The sequence below is a fragment of the Elgaria multicarinata genome, chromosome 2 (genome assembly GCF_023053635.1).
Source record: "Elgaria multicarinata webbii isolate HBS135686 ecotype San Diego chromosome 2, rElgMul1.1.pri, whole genome shotgun sequence".
NCBI lineage: Eukaryota > Metazoa > Chordata > Lepidosauria > Squamata > Anguidae > Elgaria > Elgaria multicarinata.
Genome location: NC_086172.1, coordinates 77472092 through 77498110, shown reverse-complemented (window position 1 = coordinate 77498110; position 26019 = coordinate 77472092). Strand labels below are relative to the sequence as shown.

General features: G+C 41.8%; 1 protein-coding gene across 1 annotated transcript in view; it reads left to right on the top strand.

Annotated features, from left to right (window-relative positions):
- Window positions 1-10279: 10279 nt before the first annotated feature.
- NUP160 (nucleoporin 160) overlaps window positions 10280-26019 on the top strand; it is a 35928-nt gene continuing 20188 nt past the window's right edge. The window contains exons 1-15 of the mRNA XM_063116817.1: window positions 10280-10415; window positions 10555-10663; window positions 12569-12779; window positions 13359-13581; window positions 14581-14665; window positions 15822-15936; window positions 17479-17637; window positions 19062-19139; window positions 19403-19500; window positions 19998-20082; window positions 20581-20649; window positions 21991-22074; window positions 23269-23439; window positions 23985-24084; window positions 25840-26005. Coding sequence (XP_062972887.1) covers window positions 10313-10415; window positions 10555-10663; window positions 12569-12779; window positions 13359-13581; window positions 14581-14665; window positions 15822-15936; window positions 17479-17637; window positions 19062-19139; window positions 19403-19500; window positions 19998-20082; window positions 20581-20649; window positions 21991-22074; window positions 23269-23439; window positions 23985-24084; window positions 25840-26005 — 1856 coding nt within the window. The 5' untranslated portion in view covers window positions 10280-10312. The remainder of the gene's footprint in view (window positions 10416-10554; window positions 10664-12568; window positions 12780-13358; window positions 13582-14580; window positions 14666-15821; window positions 15937-17478; window positions 17638-19061; window positions 19140-19402; window positions 19501-19997; window positions 20083-20580; window positions 20650-21990; window positions 22075-23268; window positions 23440-23984; window positions 24085-25839; window positions 26006-26019) is intronic.

The following is a 26019-nucleotide window of genomic DNA, read 5'->3' as shown; positions in this document are numbered from 1 at the left end:
TCTTGGGAGAGCCCCACTTGCCTGCAAATCTATGCCCACTTTCCTGTGCAGGACTTGGTTCTGAGTAGACCGCATGGTTTTTGAGCTTTTCGTGAAGAACTGTAATTAAATAACTTCAGCATGTATAATCACCAAAACAACACCTCACTACCCTTCGGTGGTGCTTTATGATGGACGATGGACAAGGACAAAGAATTCCACGTATGGAACGGCAAACCAAGAAATTCTATATTGCATATCTACACCCACACCCCCATTTCCCGGGCTCAGGCAGGATATGTATTCAACAGCTGTCTGAAGAATTCCGGGGCGCGCGAAAAAGAAATAACGATTATTTCCAAATGGAGCTGTTAGCACAGCTGAAGTAAGTACACGCCTCCCCTTCACAGGTCATGAAGCGCGCGATTATATGTAACAGCACGAGCCAATTTCCGCGTGGGCTGGCAAAGCTTTTTAGATCCTTTCGGATGTAAGCCATTTCGAATAATCCCTGCCGGGGTGGGTACCCCCGACTGCAAGGACACAGGAAGGCACCTTACCTGCACAGGGATGAACTCGCCCGCCCAGGGACTCCTGGGCCATTTCAAAAGAAAGACGGCGGTGGAGGAGGGGGAAGGATTGCTGGGAGAGTCGCTAAATCCCAATCAAGAGCATGCACACGCTCCTAATCTGCCTGCGGTGCAAACAGGAGACCCGAAAGATCGCCATCGGTAAGGGGGGGAAACTCTGGCGGTTTGGAGCCAGCGCTACTTGGTACCACACACGAGTTCAGACGGAGCTCTTCCTCCCGATAGTTTAAACACACACCACTCACCCGATTTCGCCAAGCGCGGAGGCGGCGGCTAACTCCGGTGCCAGCGAGCTCGCGATCCACGCGACGAAAGGCAACGCTGAGATTAGAGCGAGCTGCTGCCAGGCAGGAAGCCCAAGATCGCTTTTAGGAAGGGAAGGAAAAGAAGGGCGGGCGGGGTCACTAACGCTCAGGGGAGGTGGAGACTCCGGGAGCCGCAAGGAGGGGCCGTGATCGGAGCAACCAAAGCAGTAGCAGTAGCAGCAGCGCCTGCTGCCTGCCAATTATTAACCCAGAGCTACCTGGGCCGGCGCGCCCGAGTTCCTCTTCTCCCGGCGAGGACATGCTAGGCGGGGCGGAGCCATTCCGAGTCCTAGCTCGAGGCAATGGTACCGCCCCGAAACTCCCGCCTGATCGCTCGACTTTTCCCAGCGCCCAATTTAGGAGAACAGCAGGGAAAGCTCAGGAAGACGGTATCGAGCTTCGAGACAGAGAGGAGAAGTTATTAACTGCTTCGGAGGCATTCCGGATGACGCGCCAAATGAGTAATATAATAAAGCGATGGTTTGAACTGGACCAGTTTCCGTTAAGGAGCAAATCTGCAGAGGTGCAGTTGTTCATCATTTTCATGGCGCTTTCCAGCGAACTATAACGGCTTTATGAATTCGGACTCATTTTTAACAATAGAGATGAAAGCTAATCTCACGGAGGATAAGGCTATCGATGGCTACTAGTCCTGATGGCTATATGCTACCTCTAGTATCAGAGGCAGTATGCCTATGTACACCCAGTTGCTGGGGAACATGAGTGAGAGGTTCCTATTGTACTCCTGTCCTGGACAGCTGGTTGGCCACTGTGTGAACAGAATGCTGAACTAGATGGACCCTTGGTTATCCAGCACAGCTCTTCTTCTGTTCTTATTTACTGACTGATGAAGAGTTCTGTGTAATTAAAAAAGCTTCAGCCTCAACAGAAGTGGGGATCAATATATGTTGAACGTTTTAACTGTTTAAAAATATCTTATAATCTATGGCCAGCATAGCAACAATTGCTGTAATTTTGACTCCGCTGTCTGCGGGCACATATGACGCTCCATTCCTGAGAAGACAACGCCTGTATCCTGGCAGACACGTACAAGGTTGCCATTTCATAGAATCAATGTTCTAAAGTAGCCTCCCCCAAATTGGTGCCCTCTACATGGTGGACTACAACTCCTATCATCCCCAGCCAGCATGATCAATGGACCTGCTAGCTAGGGATGGTGGGAGTTGTAGTCCAACATATATGGCGGGCACCAGCTTAGGGAAGGCTGTTGTAGAGGCTGCTAAATACTTCCCAATTCCTACATGGTTCAAAATAACGGGAAACCTATTGGCCGCCATAATGGTGTCATGGAAACATTTATTTTGCTGCATGTACATATACAAGGCCAATTTTTTTCCAGCACATGTACATGCAGCAAATATATCATATTTAGGATTGTTCTCTGCCGGTGTTTTACAAACGTATTTCTTCGATGCAGTGCCAGATATGTATTTATACTTTAGGCATACATATATAAGCACACACATATATAGATATAGATGCAGGTATATATCTCAGCCTGTTGGCTGCGTTTTCTACAATCTACCATACCATTATGCTAGTGATACACCTTGATGGATTCAGTGACCCACTTATAGGTCCACAAGAATCATGTTCAGCTCTGCTTTCTTCCATCCTATTTTTCCAGCTCATCATTTGTATAAAATACTGAGTGCTACCTCTCTTCTGCCCATGTCCCACCCCTCCGTGTATCTGAAAGACAATAAAACAGGAAAAATAAAGCTCTGGTTGTAGTCAGTTTTGAATGTGATCTGAAATGTGGCCCATGAGTTTTCCCAGCTTCCTGCAATCAATAGGAAACAAGAATGGCATTGTAACTTGCAATAAATTATAATTAATAATACTAACAGAGACTCACATAGTAAATAAAAATGATCTTCTCTCTCATGTAGTCATGTCTTATTGGCCTGATGTACAAAATGTGTTTATGGAGAACCATAAACACATTTTGTACATCAGGCCAATAAGACATGACTACATGAGAGAGAAGATCATTTTTGTGGCTGGATGCAAAACATTTTCATTGGTTTGAATAAAACATATTTTTAAAAACCTTCCTTTTTTTAAAAAAAAAGACAGAACAAGATTTTTAACAAGTAAATCCCATGAAAAACAAAAAGGGCCTTCATCCAAGAAAATATGGTTTGGATTGGGCTGAAAGGTGTTATTGGATGCTTCCAGACAGACAGCTTCTAGCACTACCAATCAAAAAGTGTTACGCAGCTATTCCATCTTATCCTCCTTAAAGCGCAATCCTATATATGTTTACACAGAAAAATGTGCTACAACTCCCAGCATTCCCCAACCAGCATGGTTAGGGAATGCTGGGAGTCGTGGGTCTTATTTGTGTCTCAACATGCATAGGATTGTGCCCTTAATGGGGTTGTTGTTGCTTTTGAGGTAAGAAAAAAGAAGAAGTGGTTTGAAAACTTGGGTGGTTACAAATTGAAGCTGAAGATGCCTTTTAATTGTGACAGAGCAATTGCACAATAAAAGCCTCGTCTGGAAGCACCCATTGTCTTAACCTGCTTTTCCCAACTCATGTTACACAGAGAGCAGAAACTGCCCTGGAAAACATGTCCCTTGCCTAAAATGCCTATCTGGGTATTTATATGACTTCAGCTGAAGCACTCGCAGTATTTACATGTATGTATGTAGTACACCCCTGTATATATTTTATTTTTTTAAGCTGCCCATTGCCATTCATTCACATTCATCTTTAGTTGTGTTTGGTACCAAACTCAGCGAAATATTAATTAAAAAGATACAAATACTTGTCAAGAAAGGGACTATAATAGCCATGGAAGACAGATCAAAATCCTGTGATTGAATATTTAGCTGCTCTCCCCCTCACCCCCCACCCATCCATTATGTTTGTGAAAGGCTGTTCCTGTCAGTAGTACAACGGTAAGGTCATTAGACAGATACAGAGATGTCTGGGTAGACAGATCTGATTCTACATTGGAGTATTTCAGACATTGCAACAGCCCTCAAGCGTTAAAATCTGTATTGCAAAAAAATTAGCAATGGTCACTATTTCCACAACAGGAAGGAAGGAGCTAAAACCACTCTGAGGCAGCTGTCTCCAACCTGGTGTGCTCCAGATGTGTTGAACTACAACGTCAATGGCCATACTGGTAGGGGATGAAGGTAGTTGTAGTCCAAAACATCTGGAGGGCACCAGGTGCTCTAAAACGTGTTCCTCTTATAACAGGGGATATCTTCAACCCATGCTTTGAATTTTTGCCCAACAGAGCAGGAGAATCACCCCGTTGGTTATCTCATTCTGCTCTCCTTTCCTGTAGCTGTCAGATGCATTGGGCCTCAGATTGCTCCTGCTTGCACCAAACGCTTTTGGTAAACTATCCCCAAAATAACTAGTATGCTAAAGCTGAAATCCTTAGTCCTAAGACTAAGAAATAAGTTTCATTGAACTCAGTGGGACTTATTTTATTATGATTTATTTATTTATAAACCTATGAGTCACCTTTCAAACCCTAGGGCCCTCAAGGCAATTTACAATTAAAAGTAAAACAATCATAAAGCTTTAAACATTTTTTAAATGTTAAAACAATTTGAAAACTTTGAAAAACAATTAAAAACTTCAAAACATCACCAACAGCAGAATTAAGAGCAGGTAGAGAATCTTAAAAACAGAGTGTGGACCTAATACCTTAGAGGTGCAATCCTATTGGATGCCCCCTGGGTACTTGTAAGCCTCTGAACTTATGAATATCCAATGCAGTGCGAGCAGCATTTTGTGCTTTCCACTCTGGATTTCAGCTAAATAGGGAGGAGGCTAGGGATAGCTCGTATCCCCACATCTCCAGTCTCCTCCCCTCCCTGTCCACCAGCACACACCCCTTTACCCGTTTATGAGCTTGCAAATGCAAGCTCGTAGCAGCCGCCGGTGTGGGCTACCGGGGAGGGGGTGGGGAGTGCAATTCCCTGGCTCCACGGTTGGAGCCCTGTCTCTGACCTCAGAGCCAGGAGACCAAGAAATCCTATGTCCCCCAGATGCTGTCTAGAGGCCATAGCATTGCTTTCCCCGTGAGTAATGCTATGGCCCCTAGACATTGCCTGAAGGGCCATAGGATACTTAGGACTCCCTGTCCGAGGTTCAATGTAGTGCTCCGACCTTGGAAGCGGGAGTCGGAGATCTTTCCCCCTCCTCCTTCCAGCTGAAATGGAAAAAATCACACCAGCTGCTCTCTGAGGTCAGAAAATCAGCCTTGGGGTGGGAAAGGGAGAAAACTAGAGAAGCCAGATTTAAGCTATCCTGAGGCCAATTCAGCCTGTTTTCCTCCCACTCTGTCTCTAGTTGGGGAAAAACTGTCCGTCTAGCGAAAAATGCAGCGCAGGAAGACGGAGAGGCAAAGATCGCCTCCACTGCTCCTCCTGCCCTGCATTGGATGATCAGAAACCTCTGAATTCTAGGGCTTCCCATTATCAAGGGTGCAATCAATATGTTTGTACCCTAAAAATACTAAAAAGCTATATGGAACAAAAAGGGTTTTAACAGCTGGCCTAAAACTGAATAGATTTCACTGACTTTTGATTGAGAATGTTTAGAGTCGTAGTGTATGAAGTTGACGGTAAGCCTTGAATGCTAGTGCTGTAATCTAGGAGGGGAGTTGTTCTTATCAATGTCTCTTTGTAAATGCAAGATAACACAATGAGACTGTATCCTCAGTCTAGGGCCTGGGTTCTTTACAATGGTCTGAATGCAACAACCATCATAATTAAGCCATCCTTTAGCTAAGGTCTGGAGCAGATTTTCTTCCAGAAACAAAGTTTGCAATACAGAAGCCCACACGGATAATCTAAACCACTAGCATTGCTACAAGTGATGCTGAAACTAGGTTGCTGTCTACACATGGGGAAAGCTCTGCGGTGGCTGTGGATCTGCACCACGTCGGTTAGACAATACAAGTGCAAGTTTGCAGCTACTGCAGGGCTTCCCCATGATGCTGCGTTTTGAAAAAGTTGGGCATTTACCCCAACTTTTTCAAATAGAGTGCTGTCAATATGGCGCTTCTGCTGTGTAATGCTGCTCTGTGGGGCCAATCCGAGGTCAACCCAAGGGCGGAGCCTGGTGGAAGGCAACTAGTGATTGGTCGCCTTCCACCAGGAAGAGGGCGGAGGCAATTCCAGTACCCGGATGGCCACCCAGAAACCCCATGCTCCCTCCTCCGCGTTGGGATTACCCGACCCCGGGAGAGGGAAAGTGCAGGGTTCAAGAATGAGGCAGCGCCAACCTGGAGCCATGAAGACAGCCTCTAGGTATCATGACAGAAGTAACATGGATGACCAGGGAGAAAATGAATAGGCCATTTTTACAAGTATTACAATCTAGTCTTGTGGCTCATGCAAGATGGAATTCTGTAGGTGGCGGCAGAGTATGAGGAGGACATTGGGATGAAGGCAGAAAGAAAATGGAAGTGGACTAGGAGAAGAATATGCCATGAAAAAGAAGGAGCTGAGAGTGGAAAGGGAATGACGTGAAGTAGGCTAGGTATCAAGGCTGAGCCCAAGCAATTGGGTACCTGGGTAAGGTTTTAGGTGTGACTCAACCTAATGGTGCAGACCTGCACTACTCCAAAGGTGACTTTCAGTTGGAAGGTATCTCTTGCAACTGACAGGTAGCTTTAACATGCTTATGCTGCTCATCTGGACCAGCAAAATGGTTGTCGGGCGGTGGGGTAAAAGTGCAGCAGAGCAAACTATAGATAAAAATCCATTCTGTCCAATGGACAGCCAGGCCCTGAAAAAGGATGGCACTAGAAGAAAAGGGGGGGCAGGGCCAGAGGAGATACACAACGGATGGGTTATGAGAAGATTGCCTTTGCCTCTCCAGAAGATATGTGAGATACAGGTGGTCCACTCAAAGCTTATTCCCTGACCTGCCATTGTGTCTTTGTGCCAGCATAGGGTCTGTTCTAGTTAGTGCCTACGTTCCCAGAAGCAGGCCTTGGTCAGCCACCTGACTGGCACAATAATGCAGCCATTCTGCATAGAAAGACAGGGTGCATTGTACAACCACAGCCGCCTAAGAGCTGTTCATGCAGCTCTTCTGCCTGAAAAGAAGTATTGTTCAGGGTGACCCACCCTTCAACCTCTCCCCAACACCATGGAGGCAGAGCTGTTTGCAGCAACCAGAACAGCGCCATTCACAGTCCTCCCCATCCCACAGCTGCTGCTGCTGCTGGGCCTGCCCCCTCTTAGCACTGCAAAGCCTTGAGCATGCAGGCCCTCGGTAGGCGACATACAGCACAAGGCAAGTGGATAGAAGAATATTTCTGAGTGGCACCTGCTGGGTCTATGCCCAGTAGAGGCAGTAGGTTTTCTGGCAGAACTAAGGGGTTGAATTCATTAATGGTGGTGTTACCTGGAATATGTCCAGTGTAATTTGGGAACCACTCAGCCCTCTAAACCTGGTTCTAAGAAATAGTCCCAGATATTGACCTGGTTCACATGTCACAGCACAGCTCCTCATGGGTCATTTTGCCAATGACGAGCTGCAGCAGGTGCCATTTTGCATATTGGGGGTTGTCGTACCATGCAAACCCAGCAAGTGTGGTCTGTTCTAGGCTTATACTATGGGTATACAAAGGTTGCTTAACTCTTGCATAATCCACACTCACCAAATTCACATAGCACAACAATCCCTGAGTGGGGGGATATGCAAAAAGGTGGCTACACTCACCCTGCATGGGCCCCAACCTCACCATGATTTAAATAACCCATAGTGGGCTGTTGTGTTGTGCAAACCGGCCCATTGGGTAGGACAAGATAGTGTTTAAGCCACTAAAGAACTATGTAGCAGGATATCATATCCCAGGTAAACTGTTGTTCCTGAAAACAGAGCAAAGTGAGCAGAGTAGGTTAAAAAAGCAGCACGTTGGATAGCTCCTTTGGTGTTCTGACTGGTTCTGTCTGAAACTCAGAGTGGTTTACAGAGTACATAGGAGCCACCAGCCTCCATTGTTTTTTCTATAAGAAGGAGGATATGAAAAGGAGAAGCAACCTGTTGGAACTTGAGGTAAGGGGAAATGAGCTGCTTCTTTGCTGTGCTGAGTCCTGAGACAGAGAAGAGGTAGAAGCAACAAGCCAGGTCTCTTGACTCAAGTTCCTGCCAAATGCCAAGCAGAGATGATTATCACAGTGTTGCACAAGGCTATACAAAGGGCAATCTTATTTACTTTCAATTTAAAACAAAACATTGGGAGCACTCTCACTGTTTATCCTCATGCACATGGGAGAGTAAAAACATGCATTCTTCTTTCCAAATACAAGTCCTCACTTTCAGGCACTGATATTCTCATACATTATTTAAATGAATGCACAGATGTGGGTATGATTTGTGAACACGTATTCTCCTCGTTTAAAATGCACTGCTTTGAGCTCATCGGGAACTGAACATATACAGGCTATATGCCAAGAATATTAAAGTGACTAATGCCCTCTAGAGGCAGAGATAGGGATATTTGCAGCCTTCCTTTGTATTATTTATTTATTTATTTATTTCTTATATACCGCTCCCATAGCCAGGGGTCTCTGGGCGGTTTACAGAAACCTTTGGTGCCCTTCAGCTGGCTGGAGAGTGTTGAGGATTGGAGGGCACTAGGCTGGGGAAGGCTGAAAGCTTAAAAAAACAGGCAGTTGGAATCTCTGCTAATATAAAGCATTCCTGACTCAAAGTCACATTTAAAAAGAAAAAAGGAAACAAGCTTTAACATTATAATTAATTTCCCCTTTTATTAACAAATACTTTAATACTGCTGCTACACCAAAGAGATAGCTGAGATGCTGTGCCAAAAGGCTTGTATAATTTTTCTTTATATCCATCTACCACACTTTCATTGTCTGACATGCTAAAATGGACATCACAGAAGAGAGCAGAGGAAATGGTTTTGGTGTGTGGTCTGTAATAACCAGTAGAATTGTAATAACATTGGTGCATCCTTAAAAGGAGAAATTGCTATGGGACTTTAGTCCTTTCAAGGCTTTGAGTATGTAGTAATGAGAATGCTAATGTAATTGGCGGCAGGTCTGGGGTCTGAAGGGGTACAGGATTTGGCATGAATCTACTCCTCCTTTGTCCTGCCATATGTCTGCCAGTGTAGTGTTGTGCTGGTGTATCTGGAGTTGCACCAGTGTATGTCATGTCAGAGGTTATATCTCACATTCTGCCAGTGTAGCAGGACTTTCACCATATGTTTTGGGCAACCACTCCCACCATCCCTCATCAACACAGTCATGGCCACTGGGGATGATGGGATTTGTAGTCCAACACATCTGAAAGGCACCACTAGGGGATGGCTGCCTTTCAGTGACCACAGATGGTTAAACCGTGAAGGGGTTTCAGATTATTTTCTCATACTTTGAAAGTAAGTGCATGCCAGGACAGACTAAAGGCCCCAGGGAAGAATATGCTGACTCCAAGGGCACAGATATCATAGAGACGAGTGCTCCAGATTATTATTATTTTAAAGAAATGCTTTCAAAAAGAATAATGTTTGGAGTGTCAGTTCCAGAGAATAGGAGAAAAAGAGTATCTCTTATTGGATTACTGATGTACCTAATGAAGAATTTTGTATAATTCAAAAGCACAAAAACGTTTGTTGGTTCAGTATGAGATATAAGTTTTCCCATCATAGTCATGTCGGGGATAATGGGAGTTGTAGTCTATCACAACTGGGGAAGGCTGTGGTAACCCCTCAGCCAACATACCTTGACTATAGGATGGCACCCTTGATTGACTAAAACAATGCCTTGGGTTGATCAGGCAGCAGATTAAAATAATCGTTTTAATATAACTAATTATAACTGCAGATGGAAGCAACGTCTTGAAAGCGGCACTGTTTTCTTCCATATATATCGGAAAGCCTTTTTTTAAAAAAAAATTATACAAGCATGCATAACCTAAAAACAAAGCCTTTCCGCCTATTATTTTACCCATATTCATACAAAGTTATTCGAAAGATTGATGGAGTACGCATGTCTAGACAGAATATATATATAGGACTTTCCCCCGTCTAAACATGCATAGGATTGCTCTCTAAATAGATTTCATCGGGCGACGGCCCATTCAGCCAAAGTTTTAAAAATGCGTGTTTTGTGCATGTGTGTTGTTGTCTTAACTTTGGCTGGATTGTGCGCTAAAACGTCTACCGCTTTTCCAACCTAAGAAACCGTAGCAAGCGTGAGCTAGCAAGTGAATGACGTTCCCTTCTCTGTCGTCATAGCGACGCTTTCTTTCCCGTGCAGAAAGAGCCGTTATGGTTAAGCATCGATTGCTTGACCCACCTCTGCCCGCTCGTGTCCCAGGATGCATCGCGAAGGTCGACTCCGTCCAGCCGCGCCCCCTTCCGACTATCCCGTGAGCCCTTGCGGCGCCGCGCGCGGGAAGGGAAGATGGCGGCGGCTGTAGGGCTAGCGGAGCGGGGCTACATGGAGCTCAGCGGGGCTGAGCGGGCTGCGCGGCGCAGGGCTCGGGAGCTCGTGTTCAGCCTCCCAGGTACTAACCGCGGATGGTTGCAGAGGGTGCGGCTTGCTCGGCGTTTGTCAGTATTATTTGTTAGGAATTAATAGTAGGCGCAGCAGTATTATTTCCCGCCGCGTGTGGCTGACCCGCCTCCCTTGTCCATCCTTTGCAGGTGGTGGCGCGCCCCCCATAACCGTGCGATACCCTGACAGCGCAGGTGGGTACTGGTACCAGGAGAATGCGCGGCTGGGCTCGGTGACCAGAAACCGTTTTATTCACTGGTGAGTGGTTCGAGGTAGTGGCCTTCCAGCCCACCACCTCTCGGCTGGACAGCTTGTCGGTCAATGCCACAGATAACGTCTGTTCCGTCCATTGGGAGGGGATTTAGGGGTCCAATGTTAGACCTACTTAGAGTAGACCTGTTGAAATGAATGCGGTTGTTAGTCTAATATTGGATACAGCCCTAGGTTGTAATAGTGAATAAGAACTGCAGCTTGTTTTGGCTGAGCCTCCTCTTTGGTGCTCTTGTCTGATCCCTTTGGCCCATATGTCTATTTGGAGCAAGTGCTCTTTTTCTTTGGTTTTGGGCTATTTCTCACTAAATCAAAATATGAATTGATGTGTGGGAATGAGAGGGCCATCCAAATGAGTGATGCATCTACATGAGTGACAGGTAACTTGAACATCCATTGATAGTAATTCAGTGTGGCAGTGAAATGGACATTAAAGTTGAAATTAAAGAGCAACATACATGCGAATGGGCATGTCAGAAATATAGGGTGAGACAGATGCAGATGGGTTACAGTGTGGCAAGAGGGATCAATTGGAAATGCTTTGAGGGAAAAGTAGTGACTGACCAAGAAAAAGATCTTGTGGTTGTGTATTTCTTGAAGAAATGTGCAGCTACTGTGAAAAAGGCAAATTCCATGTTGGGCATGGTTAGAAAAGGAAAATAAAATTGCCAACTGCCCCTATACAAGTCTGTGGTGCAACCACACTTGAAATACTCTGCACAGTTCTGACCCATACACCTAAAAAGGGTATTGTAGAGTTTGAAAAGGTGCAGAGAACAGCAACCAAAATGATGAAAAAGCAGGAGCAACACCCCTCTGATACAAGGTGACAATGTCTGGGGCCAGATCTACACCAAGCAGGATATATAGCACTGTGAAAGTGGTATGGAAGCAGGATCTACACTACTGCTTTATAGTGGTATTGAAGTGCACTGACAACTGTTTGGGCCCATGACACATTCCATATACCGCTTTCATAGTGTTATATATTGCTTGATGTGTCATGGGCCCCAAAAGTTGTCAGTGCATTTCAATGCCACTATAAAGCAGTAGTGTAGATCCTGCCTAAGACTGTTTAGTTTAGGAAAAAGGCAAGTATGCAAAGACATGCTAGAGGTGTACAAATTTTGTATGGTGTGGAGAGAATCATCTTATGAAATTGAGTGGTAGGCAATTCAGGACAGATCAAAGGAAGTGTTACTTCACATTGTGCATAGTTAAACTTTTGAATTTGATACTGCAAGATGTAGTGATGGCTACCAACATGGGTGGCTTCAAAGGGATTTGGTAAATTCATGGAGGAAAAGGTTTTGGCAGATGTCAAAAATAAATAAATAATGTAGGGTTGCCAGGCATAGTGGGTGTCCCTGCGTGTCTTCCCCTGTGCCAGATTAGCCCATGTGGGGGAGGTCCCTCTATATCCAACTACTTTTCTTACTTTTACTGGGTTGAGGCCACAGTGGTGGAGGAAGGAGCCAGCTTGACTGACCTATTACGGTTAATCTAGATCCAGCTATTGTAGGGCTTAGGGGGCGCTGAGTACAGTCAGTTTCTGCTGGCTCATTCCTCTTCCTGTCCCAAGCCAGTAAGTAAAAGGGGGCTTGTATGGGATAAAGGCAGTCCTCTAGGAGTGCATCTCCTCACTTATGGCTTTTAAGTTTGGGGATGTACAAATCCCTTCCTCCAACCCAAGCTTTTCTATGGCCTGGCATGTTGTAGAGCTGCACACTTGTAGTGTGATTGCAGACCTCAGTACCTAGATGTGAGTCCAGGAAGCACATACATCTGGCTCCTGAGGCCTCTGCATCATGTCCTCCATGCACACAAATATTGGGTTGGATTGTAGTCTATAACTTACAACTGCTATATGAATTTACTTGTTTTCTTTTGTAGGGCTACTTCAGGTGGGACCTTAGAACTGGTAGAGGAGTCTCTCGATATAAACCTTTTGAATAATGCTGTTCAGCTCAAATTTCAGAACTGTAGCCTCTTACCTGGAGGAGTACATATCTTTGAAACTCAGAATCATGTTGTTATCTTGATTTCAACCAATCAGACAGTGCACAGGTTGATATTACCACATCCTGCTCGGATGTATAGGAGTGTAAGTAATCTGTTCCATTACCTTTTTATTTATTACTTCAGACATTTCCAAGATTATGATTAAATATATAGGCAAAATTATTATTCTGGTTTAAGACTGTGTATACTTTTTAACATGTTCAGTTCAGGTAATACCCCAAATGGTTATTTGGAGAATCTGAAAAAAAAAGCCACAGGCAAGGCTCTCCTAACTCTCCCCTTGCATGTACTGTCTTCCCTTTTAAGTTTTAATCATAGTGTAATGTGATGTCTGAATTAGTAAACTATGGTTAACATTTGCCCCCAAATCCATTTCAAATCATAGTGACTGTTCAGACAACATGATGGTGGCCCTAAGGAGCCACTGTCAAAGTAGGCAATATTGTGCTACATGGACCTGGTATAAAACAGCTTTCTGTGTTCCTGTAATAGTTCTTAAGAAATTGATTGTATCAAATGGGGGGGGGGGGATCTTGTAATCCCTTGTTACAATTTTTCAAATACTTCTCAGTCATACATTGTACAACAGAAATTTGAGTAGAAAAAGCATTTATGTATTCTTCAAAGTTTCTTGTTGCTAACGAAACCATTTTTCTTACAGGATCTGATAACGGAAAGTCACATGCAGTCTGTTTTCACAGATATTGGAAAAGTTCATTTTAGAGATCCATTGAACTACTGTATGATCCCCACAATACCCGGACTGTCAGCTAATTCCACTGCCTCAGCAGCCTGGCTTACCAGTGATGGAGGAGCACTCTTTGCTCTGCCATCTGCATCTGGTGGGATTTTTGTCTTTAACTTGCCACCTCATGATGCTCATGGTAAGAGTATAAGCTGATTTAACTCATTTGTTTCTGTGTGCTTTATTCCTCAGTTAGAAATCTTAGAAATTACATATTGAAGCAGAGCTTATATCACAATAAATATTTACTAAGGTGTTTAAGGAAAGACAAGCTCCTAGCATCTGCATTTAAGAAGTGTATGTACTAAACTATTCAGCAAATGGAAGCTGAAGTACTAAGCTGTGAACTGAATGGAAGCACTTCATTGCAGACATAACTTCCTAAATGCCAGCAATACCCCTTTCATTCTATTCTATCTGTCTGCAGCTTGTTATGGGTGACTTTTTTTACTTCCTAGTCTTTATTTTTAAACTATGACTAGATTATTAGTCATGTATGCTATAGTATAGAATGCCTTTTAGTCTCTCACTGTAGAGCAGGGGTGTGGAATTTACAGCCCACATGCGGGGGGGGGGGGGGCTTTGCCTTTTTTGAGGCTTGCCCTTTAGCCTCTAATTTTGCTGCTGAAATTTGTCATCACATTGTTGCCAAATTTCTCCAAGATAAGGCACGTGAGGAGCACGAACCTTGTTTTTAAGCAAAATCACGTTCCTAGGAGGCTTTCATAAGCGCAATTTTGCTTTAAAACAAGGCGCCTTCTCCTAAAGAGAAATGGCTGCTTTTTTTACCAGCACCACACAGCTGAATTTCAGCAGCAAATCTAATGTTGTAGCAACAATTTCAGTGGCAGCAGGGAGGGGTGCAGTTCCTATTGGTTTCAGAGGAGTGGGGAATGGCCCCCAGACCCTGGAGGCTGCATAACACTGCTATAGAGTTTTACAACTTTGTCTCTGGGCCAACAGCAGAATCTCCTTGTGCATTTTTGGGCATCCATTATTAGTGTCTCAAATAGGTAGTCATCTTAACTGGAATGTCTCCATATAAAATTCACAAAGGATTATTCATCTGGTTTAATTACGCTTTTATTATGCTTTCCCGAAATGAAAGAATGCTAATAAATTATCTTCTTGTTTTTAGGGATGGCTTCAACATCAATTGTTGAATTGAAACAGAGTTCAGTCATGCAACGCTTGCTTACAGGTTGGATGCCTACAGCTATCAGGTTAGTATTAAGTCTAGATTATAACGATTAAAACTCTCATGGTCGATACAGCAGCAGATTGCATAGTTGGAACTGGACTGAGTGAGCATTTGGTCTTCCATTGATCCTATAATTCTACTTGTGTTGCATTTCAGTGACCATATTAAATATTTAAAGTAACTTGTACCTAGCCTTTTAACCAGATCTACATTATCAGGACTTGAATAAAAGTTGAAAGTGTAATGTGCTCTTTTTTGAGTGGGTCTGGCTCCCCTTAAACAAGGATATCAAATGAAAAGTAGGCTTATTCCTGACAAAGCAGGAATAGTGAATATGTTTTCTGACTCTGTGTCTAGTGATTTGCAGAAGTGATTCAGCCTTTTCTGTCCCACCTAGACTTGAGATCTTGAGGTTCATTTCGGAATTAGGACTTCAGCTAGAATTCCAATTCGTAGAGCTGTCCAAGAATGCTTTTCAGAGCCTCCCATAGCCCAGTAGTTTAAAAATGTGCATGATTTGAACATTTTTACCATTTTCTTCTATCTAGTAAAAAGGCTGCATCCTTTTTAGATTCAGACTTGGCAACTTGTTCAGAGAGTCAGTGTGGCTAGAGGATTTGAAGAGGGAATTCAGTCAGGAAACCTCCCAGGCAGCCATTTCTTAGTCTAACCTACTAGATACAGGGATTGTGAAGACAAAATTAGGCTACACTGAGGAAGTGTGGCATGAAAATGTGATAAATTTGTGTCGTACATTGGAGGCTAAAGTGCTCTAATGTGTATGCAGTAGAGCTGCTTTTGATGATTGTTTGAAAACTTTAGCTATGGCAGAATACGGTAACCTTTGGTTGAACAAAGCCTGTCCTAGATTAGAAATTTATTTCGCATGTGTAGTAGATGAATCCACTTTAGAATCTGAAATGGAGGATATCATGATGAATTGTGCTAATACGAATACTTATTTATCTAAAGTGATTTTAGATCATCTTTAAGGTTAGAATGAGCTCAAGACAGATATCTGAAATTGGGTGACATTCCAATTTATAATAAAATAATCTTAATTATAGGTATTCTCTAATAAAAGTTGTAAAGCAGTTTTGTTGCATTGATTTCTCCTTTTAAAGTCTGCTTGCTTTTGTGTTCTATAAAAAAATATTTTAAATATTTGATTTTTCCAGAGGTGATCAAGGTCTTTCAGACCTTCCGGTTAGTTTATCTGTCCATTGCCGTGAGCATGATGCCCTCCTCTTTGCACTCTACCAGGATCATAAACTTAGAATGTGGTCTTACAAAGTGAGTGAAATTTGTATTTCTGATAAATGACTAACTGTTGGTATTGCCGATATTGATAATTCATATGAACAGTGATACTTCCCAAACATCAGCTTTTAGCCACTTGTCACTTTGAATATGCAAGCTATATTAATTACCAATAGCTCCTTAGATACCCATTTGTATAGTCTATGTAGCATGTGCTAAGCTATAGTATGCGTCTTTGATGTATTCGTGCTAATTAAGAAATAAAACCTGTAGTGGTCCAAAAGGCTTGGTAAACCATGACTTTCAATTGACTTCAGCTGAAGCTATGGTTCAGTGTTCTTGTTTAACATGACAAAATGATTAGCAGAATATTAGCTGTTATGGTTCTGCACCTATTCTAAGCAGTTAAGTGCATAAGGCTGATGTTTTTTAAAATGATCTTGCAATGGAGCAAGCAGTGCATCAAAGTGTCCTTGTCCTTCCCAAGCTGATGAGTTCATTTTATACACTGGCCTGGTTCAGACAATACGCTAAACCATGCTGCTTAATCACAAAGTGGTTAACGGAATACATTGACCTTAAGGCATTCCATTAATCATGTTGTGGTTAAGCAGCATGGTTTAGCGTGTTGTCTGAACCAGGCCACTGTTGATTACTAGCTGGCAGTGCAAGTTGATGACAGGATTGATTCATGGTGGTTGGTAGAGGCCCTTGATTTGGCCAATACTCATGCAGCTAGGGGCAGGGGTTGCAATGACCCACTTGATATAGGTGGAGTTATGTTCTTGTACTGGGCACTAGAAACTGGGTCACTTCTCCTCTTTCCCTCTACTGCACTATAGACATTTTTGTTTGGTTCATTAACCATTTAATACCTTTACGAAATAATGTCTGTTTAAACCCATGGGTTGTATCCAGCAAATGCCTCCTACAGACAGAAAGGCTCACTCCATCAGTGGGAAGCTTTTGATCCACTGAACCTTTTCTGTTGGCTGATGGGAGGAGGAGGTGATCTTTGCTGATTCCCCCTCTCCCTTCAATCCCGTACATTCCCTGAAAATCTATTCTGGAGGGTTGGGAGATCCTCTGGAACAGTGGGGAGAGGTGGTGCTGGGGCCTTGCAGAGGGAGGGGGTAATTGGCCAAAATCATTGCACTCTTTTTTGTCCACAAGAGCATTCTGAGTGGAGCTCTGCTTGCGATGCTCCCACATTCTGGATCAAACCACATAATTTCAGCTTTGCACAGTAATCATGTAGTCTTGAAATGTCAAAATTTAAAGAAGATTAAAAGTACCTCGAGAGTTTGGTGGTGGTGATAGGAGAGATAGTGTCAGCAGAACTACATTCTTGAAAATAGAAAGTTTCAGATACACAAAGTCTGAAAACATGCTGCCATAACCAGATGCAAATAAGGAAATGTAACATCAAAACCCAGGATTTTGTGAGCCAGGGAAGAATGAAAGAACACAGTAAAATGTCTGTCCAGTGCCTTATGGTGCTGTTTTGATAATAATATTCATACACTTGTCCCATTTGTTCCTGTATTTTATTCATCTGATATCTTATTTTGGCAGGATCAAATGTGTCTGATGGTGGCTGATATGTTGGAGTTTGTGCCTGTTAATAAAGACTTGAGACTTACTTCTGGAGCTGGGCACAAATTACAGTTGGCGTATTCTGAGACCTTGGGCCTTTATATTGGCGTATACTTGCATGCGCCCAAGCAAGGACAGGTACTGGGATGCCTTGAATTTTTATTTATTATTATTTATTTATTGTTTAAAACATTTGCAGAGTATTCATATATTGTTATGTTGAATGGCAATTAACTACTTGTATGACACATGGGTTTCAAGAGTTTACGTGGATGAAATAATTATTTTAGGGTGCAATCCTATTGCGATGATAATAAGCCTCTGAACTTGGAAGCTTACAGTCATCCCATGAAGCGCAGGAGAGTGGTGGAGGAAATCTTCGCCTCCTCATCCTCCTGTCCTGCATTTTTGCTAAGGCTTCTTTGCCCATCTAGTTGGGGGTGTTTCCAAGGGGGAGGGAAGGAGGCTGGAGAGACCTCAGGATAGCTTGTGTCCTGGCCTCTCCAGTCTCCTCCATGTCCTGCCCACAGAAACACCGCCATCCCTTTTTCCGAGAATGTATTCCCACTCTTGGAAAGGCAGCTGGTGTGGTTCTTTCTACATCAGCCATGAGGGGGCGGAACTGTGATTTTCAGCTTTAAGGATGAAGTGCTGTCTCTGAGCTCGGATCTGAGAATCCGAGCTATCCTATGGCCCTTCAGATGCTGTCTGTGGGCCATAGGATTATTCTGTTAAAGATATTTTTAATTTGCATTGTGCAGTTGAGGCAGTTTAGTAAACTATGCAGCTTTTGATTTGTAATTCTAGATTAAAAGGAGAGCTTGGAAGTGCTGACAATTTCAAATGTTTTTTGCTTTTAAAATTGGGGAATTACAGTACATTACTACTTGGTAAGATATATGTTGGTGAAATACTGGGATGATTTTCACATGTATAGTTCCAAGAATTTAACTCATCCTTCTGTGTTATTTTAAAAAAACCAATTGGAGGAGATTTTCTATGGTTATGTAGGGAATTCTTGGTCCAGAATAGATATGTTCTGTAAATGCCAATATAGTCCTATACACCAATTGTGGGCCCACTCACAACTTTCCATATCAGTTTACTTGTAGGCCCGAGCTGCAGACATAAGGTTTTAAAATGAGGAAGACTGTAGACAGAAGGAAACGTCAAAACACTGTGTAGTGCTCTTCAGAGAACAGAATGATCCCTTCCATGTCCTGAAATGGAATATTTCTAAAATAAAAGGGTATGGTATCTCCCATCCCTTGGGTATGGAAGGACTTCAGCACTATTGCACCTGCTGTGTTTCCACAGGGAGCCTATTGTGCCTTCCTGTCAAGGCGGAAAGCCTGAAAAAAGGGCATAATAAGTTAGAATGTCTTATCTTTTATGATTGCTAAAACAGTATCTATTATCTTCAAGATCTAGTGATTATGATATCCTGAATTATTCTTGTGTGTTAGGATAAGAGAACCGGAATGTAAGAGAACTAGCATGTAAGAACAGTATAGAATTCCTTGCAGTTTTATTTGTACTAATTACAAAATCATTTTTTGCAGTTTTGTGTCTTCCAATTGGTCAGCACAGAGAGTCACCGCTATAGTCTTGATCATATATCATCACTGTTCACTTCTCAGGTGGGAATCAATAACAGGGTCGTGGCAGCTAAAGGGGTTTCAGATGAAAATGGTTATGTGTCTCGGGGTGATCCATTCCATACTGCCTTCCATCACGCCTCCCCTCCCACTAAGCACAAGCAATGTGATGGGTTGATTGTGGGGGATATTAAACAAAAACTTTTTTAGCAATCTTTTCTGATTTATTCTCTTGAGCTCATTTAGGTTTGAAATTTATATTCAGGGTTATGATCCATTTATTATGGTATTTTCCCCCCACTTAGGAGACGCTTGTTGACTTTGCCTTAACTACTGCTGAGATCTGGGCACTCTGGCATGATGATGAAAACCAAACCACTATGAAATACATTAATTTTGAGCAGTAAGTTTTGTCCTCTCTCCCACCTCAATTAGATACCAAGTTTGGTGTTGAGGGATAGGAACAGTGATAGCCTGTGTGTACGTGCAGGGGGAAACACATCTACAAACTGTAATGGGTCTGTTGTAATTGCAGATATTATGTGATATTGGGGTTTATTTGTAATATATCATGGTTATTTTTTCTACTTCGAAGTGATCTTTCAAGAACTTTATATATATAGTTCTAAAATCCATGTTAAATCATTATTAGGCAAACCAAAATTTCACCAAAATTAGGTTCAAACTTTCAAGATCCTCAGATCTCTTCCATCAGGCAAGATATTACAAAATAATAATAACAGGAAGCTGCGGAAGGTTAGAGGTGAAAAAATCCTGACTTGATGGTAAGGTTGCTGTGTCTGCATGTTCAGAGTCCCAAGATTAAGTTGTGGCGCGGTCTGCAAACATTCCCATTTTTGCATATATAACTTTGACTAAAACGATCTGATCCTATTTCAGCAACGTTGCAGGTCAGTGGAGCCAAGTTTCCGTGCAGCCCCTGCCAGCTGAAGAATTGGATATTAGCGATGACCAGGACCCAAGGGTGAGAGACCTTGAAGTTGTTGAAGTAACTAGTCTTGCATCTATTTACCTTGTATTAATATAATACAAGATAAATAATCCCTATGACTAGGGATTAATTAATATATCATAAAGAATAATCTGTGTATTGCAAGTTTTATTACATAATTTCATTCCTATTCTATATTAACATTTCCTCTCACAATCTTGTTCTTTTCCCTCTTTGCTTGTTCAGGTCTTGGATTTCTAAAGTTCTATGAACAATGCATCAATTTTTACACTTTATTTTACTCATCTTCAAGACATAGGTAGTATGTATGGTTCTTGAACATATTTTATGTGGTTGACCATGCATATTGGAAATAGTAACACAAAACCCAAGTTGAGAGACTGCTAGAACATAATGCTGTCCCATGACTAGCACACAAGTGTAGTGCAAGGAAATTGCAACTGCTGTGATTTTTTTTAATGAATCATATTGCCCTGTTTAAATATTTCCCACTCATGCTGAATCTTACAGGAAACATTTACGGATGCCATCTTCATGCCCGGCCAGTTCTCAAATGCAGCCTTACTTAAAGCTTTACAGGTGAGCAGTAATTTTATCTTTGTTGGGGAGCTAGTATAAAATAATGAAAATTGGCATTAGTAAGATTTCCCTAGGCACAAAGTGGCAAGGTTAGTATTTTAGGTGCAGGACTTTGTCTCAGCCTTTTGTCTCAGTTCACAGTGAGCAGGGGATCTTCATTGAGTGATCATCTAAATCAAGCATTTTCCTGGACAGCAGTTGGTATTACAATCCAAGGGTAAACAATAAAGCTTTATGAAGTCCCCACCATCTTAGGTAACAGCTCGCAGTATTTCCTACATGCGACTTTATATTTTAAAATTGGGATTCCATTACCCAGTGAAATAAAATGGATAACATCTTGGAACTGTAGTAATTCTGATGACTTAGGGAACTGACCAAAATAATTCCCAACATTTGGAGAGTGACTGCTGTGGGGTGGGGGGTGGGGAGGAAAATCAAAGTTCAGTCGCAGAAAACAGATGCTGTGGACCTTATATTAGAAGAGTTAAGTAATTTTCTGCTACGCAAATGAAGCATTCTTTTCAATTAACATTTGATGAGGGATAGCAGGTATGGAGGAATTTATTTAATCAAAGATGTTTCAATAATTAATGCTCTTATCAGATGCTCTATTCTCTTCTGCTTATATATACTACTTGGTATATATAAGTAGGCAAATGTAGTAAATATCAAAGGAAGATTACTACTCAGCACTGCAAGCATGGTATATAGAGAAGATGGAGAGGCATAATTAGTTTTAGATCTCAACTCATTGCATTGCAGCATTTGGAAGGAAAAGAGAGTGGTAAGAAAAAGCATTTTAATATTAGGATGAACTTGAAGAAAGCTTGAGAGAAAGTACTAGTGCCAGAAAAAAATAGTATTGAATATTGTCAGTCTTCACGCACAGAAGTAGATGGATTCCTGTGTAGAAGGTTGAGAGTCAGCAACATGACTTGGAAGAGGAGCATTGATCATACTGTATGGTACTGTGCAGATTGCTATTTAGTCAAAACTTGCATAGGATGATCAGAAAAGTAATGGGGTTGGGATCTGCTAATCATCCGCTTTTCACTTGAGTAAGAATAAAGTTAACTGGGCAAGGCCAACAGAAGATTTGTCAGTTTTCTTAGTAAGACTTCAGTGATCTAACAATTGGCGACTCAAGCCAAAGGTCTGTGATAATATTGAGAAATGTAATTTGGTTCCCTGATTCCCTGCTACTTTTCCATGTAGTGGCTTACTCACACTTTTCCTGTGAAGAATATATTACTGAAGGCCATTTTACTTGGAAATCTTAACTTGCACACCTATGTGAAACTGTTTTGCAATGTAAAATGTTTTGTAATTTTTTCCTAGATATTTTCTCAAGGAGCTGAAAGACTCACAGATCTGTCCTGGGATGAGCTGAAAAAAGAAATTACTATAGCTCTGGAAAATGAGGTAATATTTCTACTTTGACTCCTTTTTGTCCTCTTGTCATTCTTTTGCAAGATTGACTCAGTTATTCTCCAATATTCAGAGGAAATTCCATCAAACCATCCATCTTTTTCTGTAGCAGGAGAAATTCATGGTCAGCATTGTTCAGAATCTGGAGATACCATGTTATTGTTCATAGCTGGTGACCTAGCTGTATATTCAACATAAAACTGAAAAGTCGTTTTACTAGTATTGGACAAGGTGCCTAACTAAATTGGAATAGATCAAGCTTTACAGTAAATGCCTGCTAAATATCCTTGTTCTTTTACTACATGCGGTTCATATTGATAGTACTACTCCAAACTGCAGCAGTCTCCTGATCTCATGTTTTATTTTGCAATAACTTATATGGATGCATGTACTATAAACGAGCATTGTGAGAAAGGAAATGGGAAGCCAGTGTAGTATATTGGACAGAGTGCTGTGCTTTGGACAAAGAGACTGCTATTAAAATTTCAGCAATAAAACTCATTAGGTGACCTTGAACCAGCTACTACCTATAACCTACCTCACAGAATGTATTATTGGGGATAAAATGGGGTGGGATGCGGAGAGGGAAGAGTGCACTATTCTGAGCACTGTGGGCATGGAAAGGAAATGTGTCTAGATTTTATCTTAGTGGCAATATGTTCAGATTATGTCTTGCAACATGTTGGGGCTTTAGCAATGTTATCTTCAAACCACACCCTCTCTCTTCCCGAGCTCTTTTTTTACTATAAATGATAGACTTCCAGGTACTCTGTGGTCTCATACATTGCAAAGATGTCCTTAGCTCAGCTTGCAAGTGTTTTTTGAACATTGTTCAATAACATTTTCCTACAACCAGTATTGGGAATGTATGTTGGGAATTATGCAGCTATATGATAATGGACAAAGTCCTGGGTTTGTAATCTGACCATGAGGTACTATGATGTTGATTTTAGCCTAATACAAGTTAATGTGGTTGATTTAAGGATTGGAGTAACTGGAGGATAGTTTTTTGTTAGTTTGTAAAGGATTATTTATTTCATTGATTCTTTGTAATAACAAATTATCCTTTTTTTGATGTATTCATTTTAAGATTAATCAACCAGTGGCATTATGCACCTGTGTTAAAATGGTAGGTGTCATACTTTGATAAGCAACAGCCAGACTTCAGTTGTGTTTCCCCCCCTCTAGTTTCAGGGCAATGTGACTGAATATGAATTCTCACATGAAGAATTTAGACAGCTGCAAATAGAATTCTGGTCAAAATTCTATGCTTACTGCCTTCAGTACCAAGAAGAGCTCTCACGACCACTTGCACTTCTCTTTAATCAGAGCACTAGTATGGTGTGCCTGCTAAAAAAGGTAAGAATCTGACTACTAGGAGGCCATGCATGCATGTTTTATAGAGCAACATGGGCCTGTTCAGCCTTGGAGGGTAATGACCCTACAATATTGTGGGCATTTTTGCACAACATTGCACACGATTGAAATTATGTAAGTTAATCAATGTGGCAGATTTGAAGGTACAAATACACATGGTGTATTTAATTTACATTGGGCTTTTCTTTTATGAGAAAATGATGTTTAGAACTTGAGACAGTCCTTAGCTTTATTAAGAGCCTGAAAACCATGAAAATTGTTAAGAGATAAGTAATATGAGCTTTTCTCCTCTTTGAGTCCAATATTCACTATTATTTGTCATATTTTCAGATTTATCTGTAATCGTAAGAATGTGGCCCATCCTGTTTGTAGCCATTTTCTTTTTTATTTCAGAATTCTGCTTTTTCCACATTAATTTGTAAATTCTTAGCAACCTCCAGATTTGCATGTAAAATGCAATCTAAAGTAACAGCAAGCCATATTTATGTGGTGTTTGTAAACTAAAAGAGTGTATTTTCCCTCCACAGGGATGCTTGTCTTTTTTTGTGCCCTGTTCCCTAATGGATCACCTTTACCTCTTGCCTGATGAACATCTGATGAATGAAGTTGAGAGTGCTAGCTTAGATGGTAATAATGGAGAGAGGAAGAAAATCAAGTGTCTTAAGATGTTGTAACTTTAATTTCAAGGTTGGCAGAGCAGAAATCAGAGCACAGCCTGTACGATTTTTAAAGGTTGGATTTCTTTTACTGAAAGTCAGCCATGATCCAGAGAGCCACTTAGCGGGTTTGCACTAGTACAGTAGAACTTACTTTTTAAAAAACAGTTGACTCCCATGCCAAGTTGCAAGCTCCTTTTGTAACTCCCCTCAGTTTCAAAAGCAGTTTGCCATACAATATGTGGACGTCTTGCTCAAGAAGAATAAGCATATTTGGTAGGATCTAGAATGAGTCATGCTCAGAATAGAACCATTGAAATCAATGGGACTTGAGCTGGCCACGATTAAAGTCCCATTGATTTCAATAGGGATACTCTTAGTATGACTCGGTCTGAATCGAATCCATAATTCTGTTGGGTTCATGGAAGTAACTTCTCAGCTCTTTGGATTCTGTGTCACATTTATTGGATCTGTGTCATATTTATTTTTTATCTTCAGTTTAAGCAACTTCTTAATTTCCAAGTAGGGTTTTTGATTAAAGGTTCATTCATGTCGTTGCCCTATTTAAATTTTTATTTATTCCCAGAAATGTGTCACCTCCAAGTACTTCTGTTCTTCACAATGATTTACAAAGCTACAATATGATCTTAGCTTGGCAGGAAAACAACAACCCATTAACCCCATATAAACCCTACTTCCAGTGTAAATTTTATGTGTATTCAAGAAGATGATTCTCCATATCTATCTATATTAAGCTTTTATCCCTTGCTTGCCACCTTCCAGTCCATTTTACTTCATTCTTGGACTAACTATGCAAAGGACTGGTGAAGGGGATGCACTCCTCAATTTAGAGCAATTTGGAGTGACTAGACAACCTCCCGAAAAATCTCTTCCCCAAACACTCCCCTGGTGCTTGCCCCTCTAATTACATGAAACATCTGGAGGAAGAGAATGCAGATTTGCTACTTCCTGAAGGAGATCTCTGAATGGAAAATGAGCCACTACTATGTTTTCCTTGTGGTCCAAGCTATTGCGCTAACTATATTGTGAGGTGCACAGCAGAATTGGAACCCAGTGTTCTTCATCCGATACAACAAGCTTGGGTGCGAGACGATACTGCTAGAGTTTCACACACTTCACTATATTCTCCATCCCTGATGTGTTCAGATCATGTTTGGTTTCGAACTGCTGCCTCCTACCATCACCCCTTTCTCATCCTGCTTCCAGGATCTGCTGATGTGGTGGTTATTGCTCAGCTCAACAAGCTGGGAGAACAAGTAAATGGGTACAAGTAAATTCTGTACAATTCTTGCCCTCTGGTCTTGCCAGATAACAATAACTTTCTTAGTGTGTCTTCCCCAAAAGCTGATAATGGACAGTGCCTGAGCACTGACTTAAAAGCAGTTGAATCATGCCAGTTGGTAAATAATTTGCAAGATTATAGTGAGATTTGTAAAACCTATTGATTTCAAGGTCATATCATACATCATATGAGATTGAGATAACTAGGGAACTAAGCTCATTGCTGTGTTTTAGATTTCCTGCTGACTTGAGCAGGTGCCAATGAAAGGAACTTTGGCATTTTATGCCTCTGAATAGCATGTGCAACAAATGTCTAATCCTTTTACAGCAGTTTTCTTTCTGCACTTCCAGCACAGTTGGCTATTTTATCGTCACTAATGTCTTCATTTTGAAGCAAGTTCTGAACACAACTCTTTCGTTGCAGAGTCTGAGTTTTCTCATGATCTTGTGAGTCTTGTTCAGTGCCTTCGTTTAATTGGTGACTCAGTTTCCAAGGATATGGCACTCACAATGGAAATGGCTTGCTGCCGTCGCCAGCCACCAGAGAAAGCTGCAGAACAGATCCTTACAGACTTGATCGCTAATGACACGTAAGCGTGGTCTT